The sequence below is a fragment of the Grampus griseus genome (genome assembly GCF_964374135.1).
Source record: "Grampus griseus genome assembly, chromosome: 11".
Classification (NCBI taxonomy): domain Eukaryota; kingdom Metazoa; phylum Chordata; class Mammalia; order Artiodactyla; family Delphinidae; genus Grampus; species Grampus griseus.
In genome coordinates this window covers 84980327-85005774 of record NC_139005.1, presented here as the reverse complement: position 1 = coordinate 85005774, position 25448 = coordinate 84980327, and the positions used below count along the sequence as shown (strand labels likewise).

The following is a 25448-nucleotide window of genomic DNA, read 5'->3' as shown; positions in this document are numbered from 1 at the left end:
CTAGGTCCATCCATGTTGCTGCAAATGGCATTATTTCGTTCTTTTTTATGGCTGAGTAGTATTCCATTGTGTGTGTGTGTGTGTGTGTGTGTGTGTGTGTGTGTGTGTGTATATACCACATCTTCTTTATCCATTCGTCTATCAATGGACATTTAGGTTGCTTCCATGTCTTAGCTATTGTAGGTAGTGCTGCTATGAACATTGGGCGTGCATGTATCTTTTCCAATTAGTTTTCTCTGGATATATGCCCAGGATTGGGACTGCTGGATCATATAGTAACTCTTTAGTCAGTAGGATTCTACAAGACAACTGGCTTGTCTTCTTCCAAAAAAAGTTCATGAAAAATAAAAAGGCAGTGTGGTGAGGTGGGACTGATCAAGAGTAAAAGAAGCTAAAGATATGACAACCAAACTATAAAAAACAATATTGGAATAATGGGGACATTTTGAATATGGACTGCTTATCCAGTGATGTTAAATTAATGTTATTTTTCTTAGGTGTGATGATGGCATTGTGATTATATAGTGTCCTTATTCTTAAGAGATGCACACGGAAGTATTTAGGGCTGAAGAGTCATGTGTATACGTATGTATACATACATATATATATATACAGAGGGAGGGAAGAAGAGAGAGAGAGAAAGAGAGAAAGGAAATATGGCAACGTGTTAGCAATTGGTGAATCTGGTGTAGGGTATATGAAAATTCATTCTTTCAACTTTTTGGTAGACTTTAAATGTTTCAAGTGATAAAAAGAAAAGGAAAAATTGAACAAAAAAATAAGGGTACTCGGAACTTCCTGGCAGTCCAGTGGTTAAGACTGCGCGTTTCCACTGCAGGGGGCACGGGTTCCATCTTTGGTCAGGGAACTAAGATCCGCCATGCAGCGTGGCCAAAAAAAAAAGGTACTCAAACTGCATGTATATTTCAAATTAATTTACTGTAATTATTAAACAACAAAAATAGTCACTGTGACAGCTGTACCAGTGATGGATTGGGAAAGGGGAGGGAGCAGAAATCCTACAGGCAGGAAGTCCAGGAGGGAAGTTACTGCAGAGTTAATCAGTGAGATGAGGCAGGGTAGAAAGGAGATGGATAAAGAAACACTTATAGGGAGGGTGGGAGGGAGGGAGACGCAAGAGGGAAGAGATATGGGAACATATGTATATGTATAACTGATTCACTTTGTTATAAAGCATAAACTAACACACCATTGTAAAGTAATTATACCCCAATAAAGATGTTAAAAAAAAAAAAAAAAAAAAAAAAAAAAGAAACACTTAGGAGGTGAAACTGTAGGAATCAGGCGTTGGTTGGATGAGGGATTGGGAGGGAGAGGTGGAAGAGGATGCTCAGAGAACACTGAGGAGGAGCTTCTGTGGGGCAGGTGCTGATTTCAGTTGTGAACAGATGAGGTTTGAGGTGCTGCGCAGCTTCCTGGAGGAGAGGGTCATGTGTTTTATAAATCTTTTATATTATAAAAATATTTATATTATAAAAATATTTATAAGTCTGTAAATTTTTTTTTTTTTTTTTTGCGGTACTTGGGCCTCTCACTGTTGTGGCCTCTCCCGTTGCGGAGCACAGGCTCCGGACGCGCAGGCTCAGCGGCCGTGGCTCACGGGCCCAGCCGCTCCACGGCATGTGGGATCCTCCCAGACCGGGGCACAAACCCGTGTCCACTGCATCGGCAGGTAGACTCTCAACCACTGCACCACCAGGGAAGCCCTATAAATGTTTTTGAGGGTTCATATCTCCAGGCACTCATGCTGGGCATATGGCAATGAACAAAACAGACAAAATGCCCTGCCTTCAAGGAGCTTATAGCCTATCACCGGGAGGGCAGACGATAAACCAGTGATGAAATGGGCAGTATGTTGGACGGTGGTCATTGCTGAGGAGAAGTGACATATGTGTTGCTGAGGTTAGGGGGTTTTGACTGAGTCTGGGGGACGCGAAGGAGCCAGCCACGTGGATATCTGGCAGGAGTGTTCCAGGTGAAGGGAATAGCATTCCCGGTGGAGGGAACGAGTGTAAAAGGCTCTGAGGCAGGAGAATGCCTGGCAAGGAGGCCAGTGTGATCAGGTGAGATCTTGTAGGACACTGTACAGACTTTGGCTTTTACTCTGAGAGAAATAGCGAGGGCTTGGAGAAGTTTAAACAGAAAACAACACAACCAACTAAAAGAAGACACAGGCAGAATCATCCAGTCAATGGATGGTAGTGATAAGGCCAGGGAGAAGGCGGTACCAGTGGTGAAGATCTTGGATATATTTTGAAGGTGGAACTGACAGGATTTGTGGCCAGTCCATCTGTGGGGAATGAGAAACAGAGAAGGGTCAAGGATCACACCAAGTTCATTTTCGCTGGAGCAATTAGAAGAATGGAGTTGCCGTTGTGCACCTGGGGGAGATGATGGGAGATGTGTGTTTTGGGCAAACGTCAGGAGTTCGAATTTGGACATGAGGATGCCTTCAAGTGGAGCCACCCAGTGGACACTTGGCTTTAGGAGTCTGGAGTCCACGTGAGAGATCTGGGCTGGAGACAGTAATTAGGGAGTTGTAGGCATATAAATGGTATTTCAAGCCAGGAGAGTCCACCATTTAAAGGTTCCAGAGATGGGGGAACAGCCAAAGAGGCTGAGGATGAGCGGTCCCCAAAGGTGGTGGGAAAGCAGGCGAGTGTGGGGTCCCGCAGGCTACGTACAGGACGTGTGTAGAGGAGGAGAGTGCGGGCAGGTGGCCTGCACCTCCCGTGCACCTGGGCCTCGCCCGCATAGTAATGAGTCCTGTGCTGCACTTGCTCGCAGGCAGGAACCATGGTAACCCAGAATATGCTCTCTCACGCTCTGCCCCAGACACTCGTTTCCCTTGGCCCCAGATTTCTGCTTCTTATTCTATGTCTTCTTAAGATGTCTTGCAGCTGTTTCCTCCAGCTCTCATCCCTGACTTCCCCCCATCACTCTTCTACCCCTTTACAGCTCTGATCCCTCTGCCAAATCCATACCATCAGCTCCTCTCTAGAAGCTGCAAACATCTCTTGCGCACCTACTTAATCTATTAGAATGCTTTTGACTGCAAGCACCGGAAATACCCGTTTATAGCAGCTTAAACAGAACGTGCCACCATCAGAGACGAGGTCGCGTTGTGAAGAGGGAGAGAAGTGTGCCCATCAGGCATACGGAATCTTTATACAATTTCATATGCTTTTTAAAAAGTAAATGAAACAGGGAATTCCCTGGCAGTCCAGTGGTTAGGATTCCATGCTTCCACTGCAAGGGGCCGGGGTTCTATCCCTGGTCAGGGAACTAAGATCCTGCAAGCCGTGAGGCACGACCAAAAAAAAAAACCAAAATAAAAAGTAAATGAAACAGGCTTTCTCTTGGAGGTACATGCTTCTCAGGGCCTCCTTTCTGCCTTGTATTCTAAAAGCACCTTAGAAGGTTTCCTACAAGAATCTGCTTCAGGAATTTCCCTCCTTGGCTCACTACTGCTCTGCCTTGCAATTAGATGTGCATATCAGTTTCCTGAATCCTCTTATTTTATCTTTTTTTAAAAATTTTAATTTATTTATTTTTGACTGCGTTGGGTCTTTGATGCTGCGCCCGGGCTTTCTCTCGTTGCGGTGAGCGGGGCTACTCTTCACTGTGGTGCATGGGCTTTTCACTGCGGTGGCATCTCCTGTTGCGGAGCACGGGCTCCAGGTGCACGGTCATCAGTAGTTGTGGCTCGCGGGCTCTAGAGTGCAGGCTCAGTAGTTGTGGCACACGGGCTTAGTTGCTCCGCGGCGTGTGGGATCTTCCTGGACCAGGGCTTGAATATGTGTCCCCTGCATTGGCAGGTGGATTCTCAACCACTGCGCCACCAGGGAAGCCCCTCTTATTTTATCTTAAAGAGATTTTAGAGTTGCAACGTGCTGGACAGGGGAAAGATGAGCCCCCTTGCCAGATGAGTCAGCACTTACTCTTTGGCATGAGCTCAGTAGTTAGAGTAGCGGAGCACTCAAGGGAGAGCAGACCAACCTCGCCTGGGAGCTGTGAAATTTCATGAATACACAGTGACATCTGTTACCTGGAGCCCACCTCACCTGCCTCTGGGGTAGCCAGAATAGCCTTTCATGAGTTTCAGAACCTTGTGGTTAAAGAGCATCAGATTTGAAGTCAGAGAGCCCTAATTTCAAATCCCTGTTCTACTATTTACCAGCTGTGTGATTTTGAGCAAGTTACTGACCCTCTCTGAGCCACAATTTCCTCATTTGAAAAATGGAATTAGTAATATATCCATCCCGTTCTGGCCACAGGGCATGTATTTGTAAGGATTCGTTTGCAAGAAATTGAACCTCATTTCAAAGAAGTTTAAGGAAAAGAGGGGAATTGATTGGCTTGGCTGACTGGGATATACAGGGAGGAGCTGGCTTCAGGGATTTGGAGCCCAGAGCCTTCTGGTCTCCCCCTCATTCTCTCCTGTGGTACCAGATGGTCTCTGGAAGGGAACAGACATGTGGCCAAAGACCATTCTAGGCTGACATTACCTCAAAAAGTTAGCCGAATGTATATCATCCAGAATAGTAAATGGATAAAAGGTACCTGAAACCAATCTCAGAAGAATCATAAATAGCATGCTTTTTGACTCAATTCTTTCCCAAGTGCAATAGGGGAAAAGGAGAAGGGCCGTTGCAAATGCACTCAGAGCTCCTGGGTGTACAGTCTATATCCTGGGAAAATGAAAGGGACATTGTAGCCAGTTGTTTACAGTGAGTTAAAGGCTTGAATGAAATCCCTGTTGAAGAGTTTCCCTAGATCACTGCCAACAAATTCTCACAACACTTTGGTTCATAAAGAAACCCTGGTGTACTATGCTATCCTGCCGTCTCTGTCATGTTGCTGATTTCTAAAGGTTACTATTCCTGGTTGCTGACGGCTGCATCCAGTCAAACGTCAAGTTCAGAAGTTCTTTTGAAGGACCGTAATTAAGAAGGATCAATTTAATTTTAAAATAAATTTTGAGTTTTCAAGACAAATTATTTATGGTAAATTAGCTTGTTTGTTTGTTTGTTTTTTAAGATAAAGGAAGTCAGTTTCCAACTCCTGGAAAATGCCACAAAGAAGTGAATGAATATGTGACAAAATTTAATTTTAGATTTCGAAACTAAGATGAATTTTTTTTTTCCTCCAGCAAAAATGGGTTTATTCACAATTAGCAGAGAATTTGAAGTCTGCAGCTACGGTGAGCCACGTGCAAGTTCCCTCATGGCAAGAGGAGAACACTTTTTTAGAGGGGAAAAAGGAAGCTGGGAGGGCTACAAAAACAGGGTCTGTGGCTTCTCTTTTTTTTTTTTTAATTTTATTTTATTTATGTTTTTATACTGCAGGTTCTTATTAGTCATCCATTTTATACATATTAGTGTATATATGTCAATCCCAATCTCCCAATTCATCCCACTCCCCCACACCCACCCCCAGCCCCCTTTCCCCCCTTGGTGTCCATACGTTTGTTCTCTACATCTGTGTCTCTGTTTCTGCCCTGCAGACTGGTTCATCTGTACCATTTTTCTAGGTTCCACATATATGCGTTAATATATGATATTTGTTTTCTCTTTCCGACTTACTTCACTCTGTATGACAGTTTCTACATCCATCCACGTCTCTACAAATGACCCAATTTCGTTCCTTTTTATGGCTGAGTAATATACCATTGTGTCTATATATATATATATGTATATATATATACCACATCTTCTTTATCCATTCATCTGTTGATGGGCATTTAGGTTGCTTCCACGTCCTGGCTATTGTAAATAGTGCTGCAATGAACATTAGGGTGCATGTGACTTTTTGAATTATGGTTTTCTCTGGATATATGCCCAGTAGTGGGATTGCTGGGTCATATGGTAATTCTATTTTTAGTTTTTTAAGGAACCTCCATACTGTTCTCCATAGTGGCTGTATCAATTTACATTCCCACCAACAGTGCAAGAGGGTTCCCTTTTCTCCACACCCTCTCCAGGATTTGTTGTTTCTAGATTTGCTGATGATGCCTATTCTAACCAGTGTGAGTTGCTACCTCATTGTAATTTTGATTTGCATTTCTCTAATAAATATATTGAGCAGCTTTTCATCTGCTTCTTGGCCATCTGTATGTCTTTTTTGGAGAAATGTCTATTTAGGTCTTCTGCCCATTTTTGGATTGGGTTGTTTTTTTAATATTGAGCTGCATGAGCTGTTTATATATTTTGGAGATTAATCATTTGTCTGTTGATTCGTTAGCAAATATTTTTTCCCATTCTGAGGGTTGTCTTTTTGTCTTGTTTGTAGTTTCCTTTGCTTTGCAAAAGCTTTTAAGTTTCATTAGGTCCCATTTGTTTATTTTTGTTTTTATTTCCATTACTCTACGAGGTGGATCAAAAAAGATCTTGCTGTGATTTATGTCATAGAGTGTTCTTCCTATGTTTTTCTCTAAGAGTTTTATAGTGTCCAGTCTTACATTTAGGTCTCTAATCCATTTTGAGTTTCTTTTTGTGTATGGCGTTAAGGAGTGTTCTAATTTAATTCTTTTACATGTAGCTGTCCAGTGTTCCCAGCACCACTTATTGAAGAGGCTGTCTTTTCTCCATTGTATATCCTTGCCTCCTTTGTCATAGATTAGTTGACCATAGGTGCGTGGGTTTATCTCTGGGCTTTCTATCCGGTTCCATTGATCTATATTTCTGTTTTTGTGCCATACCATACTGTCTTGATTACTGTAGCTTTGTAGTATAGTCTGAAGTCCAGGAGCCTGATTCCTCTAGCTCCTTTTTTCTTTCTCAAGACTGCTTTGGCTATTCGGGGTCTTTTGTGTTTCCATACAAATTGTGAAACTTTTTGTTCTAGTTCTGTGAAAAATGTCATTGGTAGTTTGATAGGGATTGCATTGAATCTGTAGATTGCTTTGGGTAGTATAGTTATTTTCAGAATGTTGATTCTTCCAATCCGAGAACATGGTGTATCTCTCCATCTGTTTATATCATCTTTAATTTCTTTCATCAGTGTCTTATAGTTTTCTGCATACAGGTGTTTTGTCTCCCTTGGTAGGTTTATTCCTAGGTATTTTATTCTTTTTGTTGCAGTGGTAAATGGGAGTGTTTCCTTAATTTCTCTTTCAGATTTTTCATCATTAGTGTATAGAAATGCAAGAGATTTCTGTGCATTACTTTTGTATCCTGAAACTTTACCAAATTTATTGATTAGCTCTAGTAGTTTTCTGGTGGCATCTTTAGGATTCTCTATGTATACTATCATGTCATCTGCAAAGAGTGACGATTTTACTTCTTCTTTTCCTTTTTGGATTCCTTTTATTTTTTTTCTTCTCTGACTGCCATGGCCAGGACTTCCACAACTATGTTGAATAATAGTGGCGAGAGTGGACATCCTTGTCTTGTTCCTGATCTTAGAGGAAATGCTTTCAGTTTTTCACCATTGAGAATGATGTTTGCTGTGAGCTTGTCGTATATGGCCTTTATTATGTTGAGGTAGGTTCCCTCTATGCCCACTTTCTGGAGAGTTTTTATCATAAATGGATGTTGAATTTTGTCAGAAGCTTTTTCTGCATCTGTTGAGATGAGCGTATGGTTTTTCTTCTTCACTTTGTTAATATGGCAATGACTGATTTGCGCGTATTGAAGAATCCTTGCATTGCTGGGATAAATCCCACTTGATTGTGGTGTATGGACCTTTTAATGCGTCGTTCGATTCTGTTTGCTAGTATTTTGTTAAGGATTTTTGCATCTATTTTCATCAGTGATATTGGTCTGTAATTTTCTTTTTTTGTAGTACCCTTGTCTGGTTTGGTATCAGGGTGATGGTGGCCTCATAGATTGAGTTTGGGAGTTTTCCTTCCTCTGCAATTTCTTGGAAGAGTTTGAGAAGGATGGGTGTTAGCTCTTCTCTAAATGTTTGATAGAATTCACCTGTGAAGCCCTCTGGTCCTGGACTTCTGTTTGTTGGAAGATTTTTCAGTTTCCATTTCATTACTTGTGATTGGTCTGTTCATATTTTCTATTTCTTCCTGGTTCATTCTTGGAAGGTTATACCTTTCTAAGAATTTGTCCATTTCTTCCAGGTTGTCCATTTTATTGGCATAGAGTTGCTCGTAGTAGTGTCTTAGAATGCTTTGTATTTCTGTAGTGTCTGTTGTAACTTCTCCTTTTTCATTTCTAATTTTACAGATTTGAGTCCTCTCCCTCTTTTTCTTGATGAGTCTGGCTAATGGTTTATCAATTTTGTTTATCTTCTCAAAGAACCAGCTTTTAATTTTATTGATCTTTGCTATTGTTTTCTTTGTTTCTATTTCATTTATTTCTGCTGTGATCTTTATGATTTCTTTCCTTCTACTAACTTTGGCTTTTGTTTGTTCTTCTTTCTCTAGTTCCTTTAGGTGTAAGGTTACATTGTTTATTTGAGATTTTTCTTTTTTTTGAGGTAGGCTTGTATTACTATAAACTTCCCTCTTAGAACTGCTTTTCTGCATTCCACAGGTTTTGGGATCTTTATGTTTTTGATGTAATTTGTCTCTAGGTATTTTTTGATTTCCTCAGGGATGTCTTGGTTATTTAGTAACGTATTATTTAGCCTCCATGTGTTTGTGTTTTTTATGTTTTTTCCCCCTGTAATTGATTTCTAATCTCATAGTGTTGCAGTCAGAAAAGATGATTGATATGATTTCAATTTTCTTAAATTTACTGAGGCTTGATTTGTGACCCAAGATGTGATCTAGCCTGGAGAATGTTCCATGTGCACTTGAGAAGAAAGTGTAATCTGCTGTTTTTGGATGGAATGTCCTATAAATATCAATTAAATCTATCTGGTCTCTTGTGTCATTTAAAGCTTCTGTTTCCTTATTAATTTTCTGTCTGGATGATCTGTCCATTGGTGTAAGTGAGGTGTTAAAGTCTCCCACTATTATTGTGTTACTGTTGATTTTCTCATTTATAACTTTTAGCAGTTGCCTTATGTATTGAGGTGCTCCTATGTTGGTTGCATATATATTTATAATTGTTATATCTTCTTCTTGGATTGATCCCTTGATCATTATGTAGTGTCCTTCCTTGTCACTTGTAACATTCTTTATTTTAAAGTCTATCTTATCTGATATGAGTATTGCTACTCCAGCTTTCTTTTGATTTCCATCTGCATGGAATATCTTTTTCCATCCCCTCACTTTCAGTCTGGATGTGTCCCTAGGTCTGAAGTGGGTCTCTTGTAGACAGCATATATATGGGTATTGTTTTTGTATGCATTCAGACAGCGTGTGTCTTTTGGTTGGAGCATTTAATCCATTCACGTTTAAGGTAATTATTGATATGTATGTTCCTATTACCATTTTCTTAATTGTTATGGGTTTGCTTTTGTAGGTCCTTTTCTTCTCTTGTGCTTCCCACTTAGAGAAGTTCCTTTAGCATTTGTTGTAGAGCTGGTTTGGTGGTGCTGAATTCTCATCTTTTTCTTGTCTGTAAAGCTTTTGATTTCTCCATCCAATCTAAATGAGATCCTTGCTGGGTAGAGTAATCTTGGTTGTAGGTTTTTCCCTTTCATCACTTTAAGTATATCATGCCACTCCCTTCTGGCTTGTAGAATTTCTGCCGAGAAATCAGCTGTTAACCTTATGGGAGTTCCCTTGTATGTTATTTGTTGTTTTTCCCTTGTTGCTTTCAGTAATTTTTCTTTGTCTTTAGTTTTTGTCAATTTGATTACTATGTGTCTTGGCGTGTTTCTCCTTGGGTTTACCCTGCCTGGGACTCTCTGTGTTTCCTGGACTTGGGTGACTATTTCCTTTCCAATGTTAGGGAAGTTTTCTACTATAATCTCTTCAGATATTTTCTCCGGTCCTTTCTCTCTTTGTTCTCCTTCTGGAACCCCTATAATGCGAATGTTGTTGCGTTTAATGTTGTCCCAGAGGTCTCTTCGGCTGTCTTCATTTCTTTTCATTCTTTTTTCTTTATTCTGTTCCGTGGCAGTGAATTCCACCATTCTGTCTTCCAGGTCACTTATCCGTTCTTCTGCCTCAGTTATTCTGCTATTGATTCCTTCTAGTATATTTTCCATTTCAGTTACTGTGTTGTTCATCTCTGTTTGTTTGTTCTTTAATTTTTCTAGATCTTGACTAAACATTTCTTGCATCTTCTCGAACTTTGCCTCCATTCTTTTTCCGAGGTCCTGGATCATCTTCACTATCATTATTCTGAATTCTTTTGCTGGAAGGTTGCCTATCTCCACTTCATTTAGTTGCTTTTCTGGGTTTTTTTTTTTTTTTTTTGCAGTACGCGGGCCTCTCACTGCTGTGGCCTTTCCCGTTGTGGAGCACAGCCTCTGGACGCGCAGGCCCAGCGGCCATGGCTCACGGGCCCAGCCGCTCCGCGGCACATGGGATCCTCCCGGACCAGGGCACGAACCCGTGTCCCCTGCATCGGCAGGCGGACTCCCAACCACCGCACCACCAGGGAAGCCCTTTTCTGTGGTTTTATCTTGTTCCTTCATCTGGTACATAGCCCTCTGCCTTTTCATCTTGTCTATCTTTCTGTGAATGTGGTTTTTGTTCCACAGGCTGCAGGATTGTAGTTATTCTTGCTTCTGCTGTCTCTCCTCTGGTGAATGAGGCTATCTAAGAGGCTTGTGCAAGCGTCCTGATGGGAGGGATTGGTGGTGGGTAGAGCTGAGTGTTGCTCTGGTGAGCAGATCTCTGTAAAACTTTAATCTGCTTGTCTGCTGATGGGTAGGGCTGAGTTCCCTCCCTGTTGGTTGTTTGGCCTGAGGCGACCCAACACTGGAGCCTACCCGGGCTCTTTGGTGGGGCTAATGGTGGACTCTGGGAGGGCTCACGCCAAGGAGTACTTCCCAGAACTTCTGCTGCCAGTGTCCTTGTCCTCACGGTGAGGCGCAGCCACCCCCACCTCTGCAGGAGACCCTCCAACACTAGCAGGTAGGTCTGGTTCAGTCTCCTATGGGCTCACTGCTCCTTCTCCTGGGTCCTACTTTGTGTGTGCCCTCCAAGAGTGGAGTCTCTGTTTCCCCCAGTCCTGTAGTAGTCCTGCAGTCAAATCCCACTACCTTCAAAGTCTGATTCTCTAGGAATTCCTCCTCCTGTTGCCGGACCCCCAGGTTGGGAAGCCTAACGTGGGGCTCAGAACCTTCACTCCAGTGGGTGCACTTCTGTGGTGTAAGTGTTCTCCAGTTTGTGAGTCACCCACCCAGCAGTTATGGGATTTGATTTTATTGTGATTGCGCCCCTCCTGCCATCTCATTGTGGCTTCTCCTTTGTCTTTGGATGTGGGGTATCTTTTTTTTTTTTTTTAATTTATTTTTGTCTGTGTTGTGTCTTCGTTTCTGTGCGAGGGCTTTCTCTAGTTGTGGCAAGCGGGGGCCACTCTTCATCGCGGTATGCGGGCCTCTCACTATTGCAGCCTCTGTTGTTGCAGAGCACAGGCTCCAGATGCGCAGGCTCAGTAGTTGTGGCTCTCGGGCCTAGTTACTCCCCAGCATGTGGGATCTTCCCAGACCAGGGCTCGAACCCATGTCCCCTGCATTAGCAGGCAGATTCTCAACCACTGCGCCACCAGGGAAGGCCCTTGATGTGGGGTATCTTTTTTGGTGAGTTCCAGTGTCTTCCTGTCGATGATTGTTCAGCAGTGAGTTGTGATGCAGGTGCTCTCGCAAGAGGTAGTGAGTACACGTCCTTCTACTCCGCCATCTTGAACCAATCTCCTAAGACGAATTTTATAATCTAAAATTCTTTTCTAATGGTTAAACTTCATTTTTTTTCATCAAACTTTCCTTGCTATCCTCTGCTTCTCTGAATGCCCACTGCTTCTTCTAATGAATATATAAGGTATTATGATAAGCATATAGATAAATTGTGAACTGGGGCATCCAGGAAGCAGAGTTATAACAGGCATATTTTGAGAACAGAGAGTCTGTTAGCTCTCTTGGATTTTCAGAGCACGAATAAAATACTCCAGAATATTGTGAAAAGATAGGATTTGGATTTGGAGAAATGTTTGGTTGAAATTTTTCATGATGTATCAGCCCTTTTCTTGTCTCCTTAGGCCCGGTGCTATTTTGAGAACGTTGAATCTGTATTTGATGATATAACTTACTTTTTAGCCACTGATTGCTATCCAAATCTAGAAAGTGTAGGAAAGAATCAGAAACCTTCTTTGGGACACGCATCATCCTCTAGATTCAAAGTCCTTGATAAATCTCAAGCCTCCCTTTGAACACTGTAAAATTAGAATGAAATATTAAAAAAAAATCAGTTCAGTGGAAAGGATAGTCTTCTCAACAAGTGATCCCAGAACAACTGGATATTTACATGCTAAAAAATGAACTTTAACCTATACCTCATGCCATATAAAAAATTAACTCAAATTGAAATGCTAAATATTAAACTACAAAATTCTCAGAAGAAAACATAAGAGAAACTCATCCTGACCTTGGGTTAGGCCAAAAATTCTTAGATATGACACTGAAAGCATGATCTGTAGAAGCAAAAAATTGATGAATTTGACATCATCAAAACTGAAAACTTCTGCTGTGCAAAGGAAAGTTTTAACTTTTCATTGTTAAAAGAATGAAGACAAGCCACCTACTGGGGGAAAGTATTTGCAAATCACACATCTAACAAAAGACCTGTATCCAGAGTATGTAAAGCTCTCCAAACTTAGAAATCAGAAAGCAATGATCCAATTAAAACATTGGGAAAAGATTTAAACAGACACTTCCCCATTGCATTAGTCAGCGTTCTCCAGAGAAACAGAACCGATCAGATGTATATGTATGCAGAAGAAGACTTATTATAAGGAATTGGCTCATGTGATTATGGAAACCAACAAGACTCAAGATCTGCAGGCTGAGTCAGCAAGATGGACACTAAAGAGAGCCAGAGGTGTAGCTCCAGTCTGAGTCTGCAGGTCTGAGAACCAGGAAAACTGCTGGTGTAGATCCAGTCTGATGGCTGGCAGCCAGGAAGAGCATGAGTTTCAGTTCGAGTCTGAAGGTAGGAAAAAGTCACTGTCCCACTTCAAAGGCAGTCAAACCAGAGACATTATCTTACTCAGGGGAAGGTCAGCTTTTTTGTTCTGTTTAGAACTTCAGCTAGTTGGATGAGGCCCACCTACATTAGAGAGGGCAATCTGTGTTCCTTCCACTACTGCTTTAACATTAATTTCATCCAAAAACATCCTCGCAGGAACACCCAGAATAGTATTTGACCAAATATTATGGCCCCTTCAAGTTGATACATAAAATTAACCATCACAACGATATACAGATGGCAAATAAACACATAAAAAGATCCTCAACATCAGTAGTTATTAGGGAAGTGCAAATTAAAACCACCACGAAATACACGTATTAGAACAGCTAAAATAAAGTACCAAGTGCTGACAAGAATGCTGAGCAACTGGACTTTTCTTTCATTGCTGGTAGGAATGCAAAATGATACGGCCACTCCGGAAAACAGACGGGCAAATTTCTTATAAACACACATCTACCAAATGACCCAGCAACCCCACTTCTAGGTCTTTACCACAGAGAAGTAAAACTTAAAATCATGCAAAAACCTCCAAACAAGTGTTTACAGATGCTGTATTCATAATCAAAAAACACTGGAAAGAACTCAGATGTCCTTCAATGGGTTAATGGATAAATAAACTGTGATACATTCTTACAGTGGAACGCTATTCAGTAATAAAAAGGAACAAATTATTGATTCATGCAACGGCAAGTATCAATCCCAGATGCGTCATGCTAAGCAAAAGAAGAGAGTCTTTAAAGATTGTATACCGTATGAATCCATTTACGTGACATTCTAGAAATGACAAAACTATAGCCACAGAGAATACATCAGTGGTTGCCGGGAGTTAGGTGTCAAGTTGGGTTTGCCTACAGAAGGGCAGCACAAGAGAATTTTTTGGAGGTGTTGGAATTGTTCTTTTTCTCATTTGTTGTGATTATCACAGGAATTTATGCATGTGTTAAAATTCATGGAACAATACAACCAGAAAAGTGAATTCTACTATATGTAAAAATTTAAACATTTGAAAATCAACAAGTCAAGGAACTTCCCTGGTGGACCAGTGGTTAAGACTCTGCACTTCCACTGCAGGGAGCATAGGTTTGATCCCTGGTCAAGGAACTAGGATCGCACATGCTGCACGGCCGCAAACAAAAAAAAGAAAATCAAGTCATATTTTGAAGCTGACCTGTTAATATGCAGTTAATCAATTACATGTGTCACAGGAAGTCTATTAAAAAAAACAGGTTTACTGAATATTTGTTATACATCACCATTTGTGCCTCCCTGAGTGAAGCACTCTTTCTAATTATGGAAGTTCACAACAGGAAATTTGTGGAAATCCAGGACACTATAAAGAAATTACCTTGTCAACATGTCTCAAATGTCTTGGCAGAAAAATAGTTCTCATAAGGCCAATTCTTTATTCTCTAAAGAAGTAGTTGCCTCTTCTGTTAAAAGAAGTTGTTCCTGGGACTTCCCTGGTGTCCAGTGGTTAAGACTACAAAAAGCCACAGCACAAACCTGGCAAATCTTCCCAAAGCAGCAGTTTTTCTAGATGGTAAAACATTAAACACATGACTTTTCTATGACATATTAACCCAGATGTCAGTTGAATCAACCTACCCCAGGGATTCTGTAACCTTTAACCTGGGATGCACAGACCCTCAGAGTGTCCATGGATACATTTCATTTTCTCATGTACTTAGATGAGGAAAAATGTGAGCATTTCCTTCGTTTGTGAATATAGGAAACAAGCCACAGAAGGAACTGTAGTACCTGTGACTTCCTCATCAGTGTAAATCAGGTACTTTCATGTTACATCACAGCTGCTACAAATATCTCACATCTTTTAAAGCTCATTACTACTTAAAGCTACAATAAGTATTATACCTGCTAATAGCCCTTGTTATTTAATAAAGAAGCATGTTTAATGCTATAGGTATCACAAATTTGTTTTTTCCCCCCAATATTCTGATAATTTTCTTTAAAAGTGTGTAATTGGTTTTCTTTATAATACAATATATCTTTTAAGCTTTTAAAAACATTATTCTGGGAAGAGGTCTATGGGATTCACCAGACTTCCAAGATACTTATGTCAAAAAAAGTTTAAGATTCCTGCCATCTGCCATAGATTTGGAGATTCAAATGCAATTAACTCACAATTAACTCACCTTTCCTCCATCCAATATTCCCTCCAAACTTTGTACCAATTCTTGATGACTTCCATTCTCATGTCCGGTGCCCACAGAACTTTCTAGCTCAGTTGTTTCTCTCCCCTGTCCTCCATGTCCAAAATAAAGAACATTGCCCCGTTCCCTTGATTTCCCTTAAACACAGCAACATGTGTTGATCCAGAGGGGAAAGCAGTGTAGAGGTAGGGTGGGGATGAGAAGGTGCAGAGCATGGCAGAGACTGTGGACTGCATATTGGAAATTCCAGTTCTTTGAAAGTCCCTAGGGCCCATCTGCACAGGGAAAGAAGTTCTCTTGGGCGACTGGCAGCTCCTGTCCTGTGATCTTTCTCCTCCTTACACGCTGTTCTTCTTGGGCTGCTGCCAAACCCGGGGATTCCAGCTCATCATTTACTCGACCCAGTTAGCTTTCTCCTGATCTCACCCCTATCCATCACATCTGTGTATAGAAGACCTTGATTACATAACGAAGAGTTTTCTCCCTGAGAGGAGCTCTTCCGACAATGAAGGGACTATTTTTTTCCCCTATATTTATGTACAGTTTACATGAACTTGAAGGTAAAACAAGAAACTTGGAAGATATTTTGAACTCACTTGGGTTGACTTTGGAGTGTCCGCTCTCCTTTATCATCAGAATTTCTGTGGGAATGTTTGAAAAACATTGCTTTAGGGCTTTAAGGAAGACAAAGGCTGATGGAGGGGGTTACATGCATTTAAAAGAAAATCCAGGGATTTCTCTGGTGGCGCAGTGGTTAAGAATCTGCCTGCCAATGCAGGGGACACAGGTTCTATCCCTGGTCCAGGAAGATCCCACATGCTGCCGAGCAGGTAAGCCCGTGTGCCACAACTACTGAGCCTGCGCTCTAGAGCCTGCAAGCCACAACTACTGAGCTATGCGCCACAACTACTGAAGCCTGCATGCTCTAGAGCCCGTGAGCCACAACTACTGAGCCCACGAGCCACAACTACTGAAGCCTGCACACCTAGAGCCTGTGCTCTGCAACAAGAGAAGCCACCGCAATGAGAAGCCTGCACACCACACAAAGAGTAGTCCCTGCTCGCTGCAGATAGAGAAAGCCCGCGTGCAGCAACAAAGATGCAATGCAGCCAAAAAAATAAATAAAATAAAATCCATATTCCTTTACAGACCCCACAGTTTGTCTCCAGCCTCTTCTAGCCAGTCTCTCCCTTACTCCACTCTGTTCCAGCCTCATTGAACCTCTTGCGGTATTTAGAATCATCAGCCCCAGGGCCTTTGCACTTGCTGTTCCCTTTGCCTGGGATGCTCTTCTGCATTCTCTCCACTGGCTCCTGCCCTTTCTTCTGATCAAATGTCATCTCCTCAGTGAGGTGTTTCCTGATTTCTCACCAAGATGCCTCCCGGTCTCTATTCATCTTTATCCCAGCACTTCTGTTTTTTACTTCATATCACTTACCATAATTAATTATTTTACTTGTTACATTTTAATATCTCTTTTCTCTACTGAAAGCAGCTCCATGATGATAGGGACTGGGACTGATCTGTGCGTTGCTGCATCCCCAGTACATAGCACAGTGCTGGGCTTTTAGTAGGATCTCAATAAATATTTACTGAATGATTGAATGGAGCATAAAATGTGCCCCTCTCAGGATGGTTCTGTTTTCACAAGGGATTACTGAAGATGTAGAAGCTTCCTTATCAAAGGAATGAAGTTATGGTAGCACGAAAAAAAGGCACAGGATTGATATTTTACATCAAGGGAAACGTCTTATGTGACATTTCTTCCAGTTAGTGCCATCTGATCTGCTAATCCAGAGGGCTGACAGGGCAGTTTTTGGAGAAGGTAAAAGATTACGCTTTGGGAGTCCTTTGTACGTTTTGTACAGCCAGAGAAATCAATTTGAAGAGGTGAGCGCTGAATTCAAGAACTATTCAGTTAAAAATTCTAGATTCAGAACAGTTAAGAATGACTGCAGGGCTTCCCTGGTGGTGCAGTGGTTGAGAGTCCGCCTGCCGATGCAGGGGACACGGGTTCGTGACCCGGTCTGGGAAGATCCCACATGCCGCAGAGCGGCTGGGCCTGTGAGCCATGGCCGCTGGGCCTGCGCATCCGGAGCCTGTGCTCTACAACGGGAGAGGCCACAACAGTGAGAGGCCCGCGTACCACAAAAAAAAAAAAAAGAATGATTGCAAAATTTTCCACATAGCAAATGGTCAGAGATATAGTCCTTAATAATTGTATTATGACTTTTGGGTTGATTGTCTTTTAAAAATAATTTTTATTCTTTAATCCACAGGTCACAGTTTTTATCCACATGAACACACATGGCTTTGTTACGAAAAAGTAAGATTACAAACTTTTAAAAATTATGATTAAAAATAGATATTTTGGAGGACTGTTTTGATGCTGAATCTTATTCTTTTTCTTTTTGTTTTTTAATCTTCTTTGGTTTTCATGGATAGTTTTCCCACAGACAGTTGTTGGCATCATCATATGAGGATGATTTCCGTAGAAAGTTGTTGAGTGTTTTGTTCAGAGGTGGATTTTTCGTGAGAGGGGTCAGATGTTTCCGTAAAAGTTGCAAATATTATTTATTTTCTCATTTTAAATAAGTATTCATGTTTCTGCCTAATTTAGCGTTTGTAATTTCTTATTCTTATTCTTAAAGATTCACTTCAAATTATGTAATCTTCAGACCCCATCAAAACCTGGACTTGCCTCTGATTTTATATCCAGTTGTTTGTGAATCTAGGGGAAAAATAATTACTTAATTGTGTTAGTTACCCTCAGAATAGAGTTGCCCAATGTGGCAGATGAAAAGACAAGATATACAGTTAGATTTGAATTTCTAATAAACTATGAATAATTTTTTAGTATAATTATATCCCCAATATTGCATGGGACATACTTATACTAAAAAAGGGTCAGATGGTAGTAGACATTAGGCTGCTTCGTCAAAGTGGCTGTGGGAAGCGAATGTTAATCAGTTGTATCGATAAACTGTAGAACTTTGTCCCTTATCTTCTGTTTCTGTATAGTTTTGTTTTAAACTGAGTATAGTATCTGGTTGTCTCTGGCTGAATCTGATAACCCAGAAAGGCAGAGAAGGGATGGATGTCAGCAAGGCAGAACCATTGAGCCTTAGGACATAGCTCTGGAAGGCATCCGTGGAGATTGTCCAACTCCTTCCTTTTACAAATGTGAAGACAAAGGCCTAGGGGCCAGAAAATAGATCAGTATGAGGCCAATAAGTATAAATATCTTGACACACAAAAATAGTAAATAATAATACGAAACAATTTTAAAGTCTTTATTGGGCCTACATTGCCTTTGGTAACTCTCAAAACACCCCTGCAAGGTAGTGGTTATTATTACAATCCCCATTTAGCAGATGAGCAGACTGAGGCTCAGAGAGGTTAAGTAACATGTCCAAGGCCACACAGCTAGTAGGTGGTAAAATGAGATTTGAGTCTGACTTCAAATTCCAGCCCTTTCCCCTTCTACCAATGTTTACCAAACTGCAGGCATTTGTGTACTGCATATGGCAGTGTACCACTTTCTCAACTTTTCATCATCTGCGTTCCTTCTGTTCTGTGCATGACTTACTATTTTCTTTAAATTGACTCATTTAAAAAATTATAAGTGTATTTTGTAATAGAAAGTGTATATCCTTACTATAAGTAGAGTAACAGTTATGTCTCAGAAGAAGCTTATTGTACAAATATATATGGTTAGAGTAATGTTATTCAATTCTGGGTAGCTTTGTTTACCTGCCTGCATGTGAAATTAGGACTGATTTCTCACTGTGATTTAATGTTACTTAATGCTATGAACACAAGCCTCCTGAATCATCCCATGTACAACCAGTGGTGTATGGCTTCATACTTAGGAAAACACTGTCCGACACCATTCTAGTTCTCAGTAGATCCTAAGGGCAAGCATCACTGTTTTGGAAAGGATGGCCCTGGAGGCTTAGACTGGGAAGAGTTATTGGGATCTTCTAACCTCTTACTCAGGGCAAGAGATTTATGTACACCATCCTTGACCAGTGGTAGAACTAACTGAGAAGCAGCTGTTATAATGACTAAGAACATGTATTCATAATAAGCACTGGCTCATCATAAGTGTCATATAAATGTTGGCTATTATTTGAAACAAAGTATTCCTGCACAGAAAGTGGCTCCAGAGGCAACATCATGCAGTCATCAAGGTTGTAGCTTCTGCCGTCAGACTGCCTGGGTTTAGCCCTGGCTGTCCTTAAACTACATCTGTGTGGCCTTGAGTATCGGCAGTATCACAGATTAACTCTTGACTCCACGTGCTACCTGCTTAGAGAAAGGTTCCAGGCCTCCAGTCCTGTGTATGTCAGGGACAGCGTCTGTTCCCACTGGCTATTCTAAACTTATTCCACAGTTTCAGTTTGATAGGTTATACTTGAACATGTTTCTGTTTTTATTTCAGTTAACCAGGTGTTGCTGTTCCTTTTGATTGTGACCATCTGTGGGATTCTGTATAAGAAAGTTCATAGGGGGACTGTGCTCAGGAACGAAACAGGTATGCATAGTGACCTAAGCCAGTCACAAAAAGTCAGATACTCTGTGATTCCACCAACATGAGGTACTTAGAGTAGCCAAATTCATAGAGACAGAAAGCATAGTGATGACTGCCGGGGGCTGGGTGGGGGGAGGGGAAAGGGGAGTTGTTGTTTAATGGGTATAGAGTTTCAGTTTTACAAAATGAAAAGTGTTAGGGGGATGGATGACAGTGATGATTGTACAACAGTGTGAATGTATTTAATACCACTGAACTGTACACTTGAAAATGGTTAAGACGGTAAATTTTATGTTGCGTATTTTACCGCAAAGAAAAAATATATTAAAAAAAAAGAAGAACGGGGCTTCCCTGGTGGCGCAGTGGTTGAGAGTCCACCTGCAATGCGGGGGACACGGGTTCGTGCCCCGGTCTGGGAGGATCCCACATGCCGCGGAGCGGCTGGGCCCGTGAGCCATGGCCGCTGAGCCTGCGCGTCCGGAGCCTGTGCTCCGCAACAGGAGAGGCCACAACAGTGAGAGACCTGCGTACCGCAAAAAAAAAAAAAAAAAAGAAGAACGGAGCAGGCAGGCAGCCATGTGGTCCATCAAGATGAGATACCTAAGAACACAGTTTGAGTCCTTCCAATAGCTGGGTTCAGAGAGAAACAAAAATTCAGTCAGCTTCCAAGTACCTGCTTTTAGAATATCAACCCAAGGCCAAATTTTCAGTTGTGTTGTAGAATGATCAGTGCTATTCAAACTTAGCACATATCAGAATCACACAGAGGGCTTGTTCAAACACAGTCCTGGCCCCAGGTTTTGAATCGGTAGTTCGGGGGTGGGGCTGAGAATTTGCATTTCTGATGAACTCCCAGTTGATGCTGAGGCTGTTGGTTTTCGGACCTCACTCTGAGTGGCCTGCTCTGCATCCACCCTTCTGGAGTCTCTCAATAATTTCGCTTATGAGCAAAATCGCTGCATTGACCATATGTCCTCCTCCAGCTGCACTGGGAGCCCAGTTTCCCTCTTCAGGGGTGAATTGCATGGGATGGAACCTCACTTCTCCAAACATACAAAGCCAACACACACAAAAATTAAGTAGCACCAGTAGTGTTTTATTTTTCGTTAGTTTACTGTTTTATATCAGCAAAATGAATATACTCATTTATGGAAAATACAAAATATTACCTGGAGCTGTATCAGCCAAAGGCAAATACAGTTACTATTTTGGTGCATTATATACATTCATATTCACACTTTTTTTTAAGCCAGAGGCTTAGGCACTGGACACTCTACAAGGAACAAAATAATGTCCCTGCTCTCGCAAAGCTGACTTTTTCAACATAAAAAAATTCATAAGGACTTCCCTGGAGGCGAGTGGTTAAGAATCCACCTGCCAATGCAGGGGACATGGGTTCGAGCCCTGGTCCAGGAAGGTCCCACATGCCGCGGAGCAACTAAGCCTGTGCGCCACAGCTACGGAGCCTGCATGCCTAGAGCCCGTGCCCCACAACAAGAGAAGCCACTGCAATGAGAAGCCCGCCACCTCGAGGAAGAGTAGCCCCCGCTCACCTCAACCAGAGAAAAGCCCGCATGCAGCAACAGAGACCCAACACAGCCAAAAATTAATTAATTATTTTAAAATTCATAAAAAATTAAAAATATGTATAATCAGGTCTAGATGAACATTAGGAGCCTCTGGAACGTGAATGATTTCCATACATAGATATGTATGCAGATATTTATAGGGCATTATTGATAGTAGCCCCAAACTGGAAGCAATCCACATGGGAATCAAGTACTGAATATATAAAATGTGTTATATCCATGCAATGGAGTACTTTCCAACAGTAAAAAGGAACAAACTACTAATACATGATACAATATGAATAAACCTCACACACATACTAAATGAAAGATGCTAGACCAAAAACACCACATGTTATATGATTCCATTTAAAGGAAACTTCTAGGAAAGGCAAATCTATGGAGACAGAAAAACAGGTCAGTGGTTGCCTGGGGCTGGGAGTGGGAGTGGCTTAACTGCAACCCAGCTGAAGGGAAATTTTCTGGTGATGAAAATTGTTCTAAAATGGGATTTTAGAACATTCTAAATGTTCTAAAATGGGATAAATTTACTAAATATCATTGAACTATGTACTTACAGTAGGTAAGTTTAAAGAAATCTGTATTAGTCTGCCTGGGCTGCCATAACAAAATACCACAGACTGGGTAACTTAAACAACAGACATTAATTTTCTCACAGTTCTGGAAGCTGGAAGTCCAAGATCAAGGTGCCGGCAGGGCTGGTTTGCCCTGCAGAGGAACGCCTTCTCTCTGTGTCCTCACGTGGCCTGGTGTCTTTTCCTCTTCTTATAAGGACGCTAGCCATATGGAATTAAGGGTGGGCCTCATTTAACCTAACTGCCTCTTTAAAGGCCCTATCTCCAAATACAGTCACATTCTGAGGTACTAGGAGTTAGAGCTTCAACATATGAATTTTAGGGGTACGCAATTCAGTCCATAGCAGTATGTAACTAATGACTCAATAAATTGCTTTGAGAAAGGTCGAGAGAGAGAGACAGAGACAGAGACAGAGACAGACAGAGACAGAGACAGAAAGAGAGAGAGAAGGTCATACAAGGCCAAATGTGGTCTGAACTTTGAGCTTGTTACTCCTCACGTTTTACTTCCTGCCCATAAACCAACACATTCAGTCGGCAGATCGCATTGCAAATTCCTTTCTCCATGGAAAGAAATGAGTTGCTTTTATAATAGCTGTTAAAAGAACTGTGAGGAAATGCACATCCTGACTAATTGGCTATATATTTATATACGATAAAGTGTTTTCACCACATGAATGGATCCAATAGCACATTTTTATCCCACACAGTGTTAAAATTTAAAAAAAGAGAGGGAATCAGTGTTATGAAATACCACTCAAAAGAACATAGTTGGCATGGAAAGATGGATGTCTGTGGTATGTAAGTGGAAAAAGCAGGTTACAGAAGACTATGAAAAGTATGATTTCATTTTTTTTTTTCAGTTTAAAACTTTTTAAATTTGTTTCAAAGTTAAACCCAAGACACACTGACTTCATAGGAAATCCACTGAGAAATGTTTTTCTAGGCTGGACACCTCTTTCCCTTTAGTCTCACCAGGCAGAGTATGCACATGTTAATTACTTTCATTTTATAATCACTGCTGTCCCACCACTATACCAAGATCACCTAAACTGTGTGTGTAGCATTCTGAATGTTCTTAGTTACACCCTAATTTCACTAACTGCAAAAGATTTTCTGGGATACCCTGTCACTTGAATTTTTTGGCTACTTTTGAAGATGAAGTCCAAAGAACTCTTAAATGATTCTCCTTTGCGGGGGGGAGGGTGGTATTTTGGTTTTAAAATAATACATCAAATTTCATGTAATATTTATATAATATGTAATATATGTGCTTTTGTGTGTACATTAAGAAGGGTTTGAGAGGCACATACCACACTGGTAACCTTTGGAATGTGGGCTGCGAGGTCTGCAGAAAACAGTCACCATTTAGATACTCTTCTGTTTGACTGGAATTTTCCAGAGGTGCATGTTAATATTTTATAGACTTTATTTTTTAGAGCAGTTTTAGTTTCACAGCAAAACTGAGCAGAAGGTGCAGAGATTTCCCCCATACCCCTTTCCACCACACACACACACACACACACACACACACACACACACACACACGTGCACACGCACACATGCGCGCACACATGCACTCGCTCACACACACGCGCTCATACACACACACACACACACACAGCCTCCCCCACTATTAACATCCCGTACCAGAGTGGTACATGTGTTACAATCTGTGGACCTATGTTAACACATCATTTTCACTAGTGTCCATAGTTAATTTTTTTTTTTTGGCCATGCTGTGCAGCATGCAGGATCTTAGTTCCCTGACCAGAGATCAAACCCATGTCCCCTGCAGTGGAAGCAGGGAGTTCTAACCATTGGGCAACCAGGGAATTTCCACCAGTGTCCATAGTTTACATTAGGGTTCACCCCTGGTGTTGTATATTTTATGGGTTTTGAGAAATTTATAAGGACATTTATCTATCATTATAGAATACAGAATAGTTTCAGTGCCCTAAAAATCCTCTGTACCTCACCTATTCCATATTAATCTTCACAATTTTTAAAACATTAATTCAAAGAACTAGTGTCATAACGTGAAGTCCAGAGGCCCTGGGAAGTCATGTACTGAAGAAAAACATGGTAGCATTCTATGGAATCTCCTGATAATGACACTCCATGGAATCTCCCGACAGTTTCCTTGCAGTCAGCATGCTGGTGATTCACTCTTGGCCCATTTGGGGTGCAGCAAGTTTATATGTTTGGCTAAAATAGTTCTAATTTGAAATGGGATTCAGAGATTTGGCACTGGGAGTGCAGACATTTCACCTCTTCTAGAAATGGACATTGTTTGATAAGAGTTACTTGTGAGAAGGGTCTAAAGCAATATAATAAATTTCTGGTCCATATGCCATTATTATATGAGATTTTTATGGGCACCAAATGGCTTCTCATAACAAACCTTTTAATGGTCTGGCTCAGGCAGCATTTGGTGTAACAGATCCAAGTAGTACAATGGCTGATTCCCAAAGATCTGCTAGGATGGGGCATTGGTGAAGAATTACAGTTGAAAAATCTTCCCACCCTTCCTCCAACGTGCCTTCATCTATCATTCTGTCCAGGAAAGACTTCTAGGCAGAGAGCATTTTGGCTTAGGTTAGCTCCCAGATTCTCTGACTGGCAGAGGCTTTTAAGCAGTATGGTGGTGTGATGTGTCTGCAGCAGAGCTGTAAACTCAGTGTTTGACCTTCCCTTGGGGTGCTCTTCTTTCAAGGCGACGTGTTCCTCCAAACCTCATTCTGCCCATAGCCTGATAAAGGACTCTATCTGAGCCTGACAGCCAGGTACTGCCCCAGATTTTCAACCCTTCCCTCTTTCTTTGCCCCTAAGAGTCACCCATGAATTATTCCTCTAGGGCCCTGTTCTCTAAGGCCAATACACCATATCTGTTTAGTTGATTTCAGCAAACTTTCATTAAGTGCTTGCTAGGTGCCAGACTCAGTGGGGATAATACAATGAGCTTACAGTCTAGTATAGGAGGCATACACATGAATAGATTCTTCCCATGCAGTGTGGTGAGTTCTCAAATAGAGGTTTCTAATGAATTCACCCAGCCAGCCAGCCAGCCAACCATCCAAAATGTATTGAGAATCTACCATGTTCCAGCACTGGGCTAGCTGCAGAGGAGACAGAGGTGAACAAGATACTGTCCCAGCCTTCACAGAGCTCCTAGTGTTACAGGAGAGAAAGGAAAGACATGCTACCAAATAAATTGCAGTGCAGCTGGTAAATCCACTCACAAGCAAGGACAGAGTGACCATGGGTGAGGGCTGAACTAATTTGTGTTAGTGAGCTGTTAAAGGCTTCCTGGGGGCTCCCATGTCTATACTGCATTTGGAATGAATATGTAATAGTTAGACATGCAGGAGGGGATGAAAATAATATTCCAGGTATCAGAAACAGCCTGTGAAAAGGCATTAAGATAAGGGACAACATGGTGCCAGTATTCAGGGAACCGCTAGTATTTTTGCAACGCTGGAATAGAAGTAGACAAGGCTAGAGAAGTGAACAGGG

The 25448-nt window shown here is 41.5% G+C and overlaps 1 protein-coding gene across 1 annotated transcript in view; it reads left to right on the top strand.

Moving 5' to 3' along the window:
* GLT8D2 (glycosyltransferase 8 domain containing 2) overlaps positions 1-25448 on the top strand; it is a 46059-nt gene that overhangs the window by 6000 nt on the left and 14611 nt on the right. The window contains exons 2-3 of the mRNA XM_082666386.1: positions 17514-17560; positions 19679-19771. Coding sequence (XP_082522512.1) covers positions 17542-17560; positions 19679-19771 — 112 coding nt within the window. The 5' untranslated portion in view covers positions 17514-17541. The remainder of the gene's footprint in view (positions 1-17513; positions 17561-19678; positions 19772-25448) is intronic.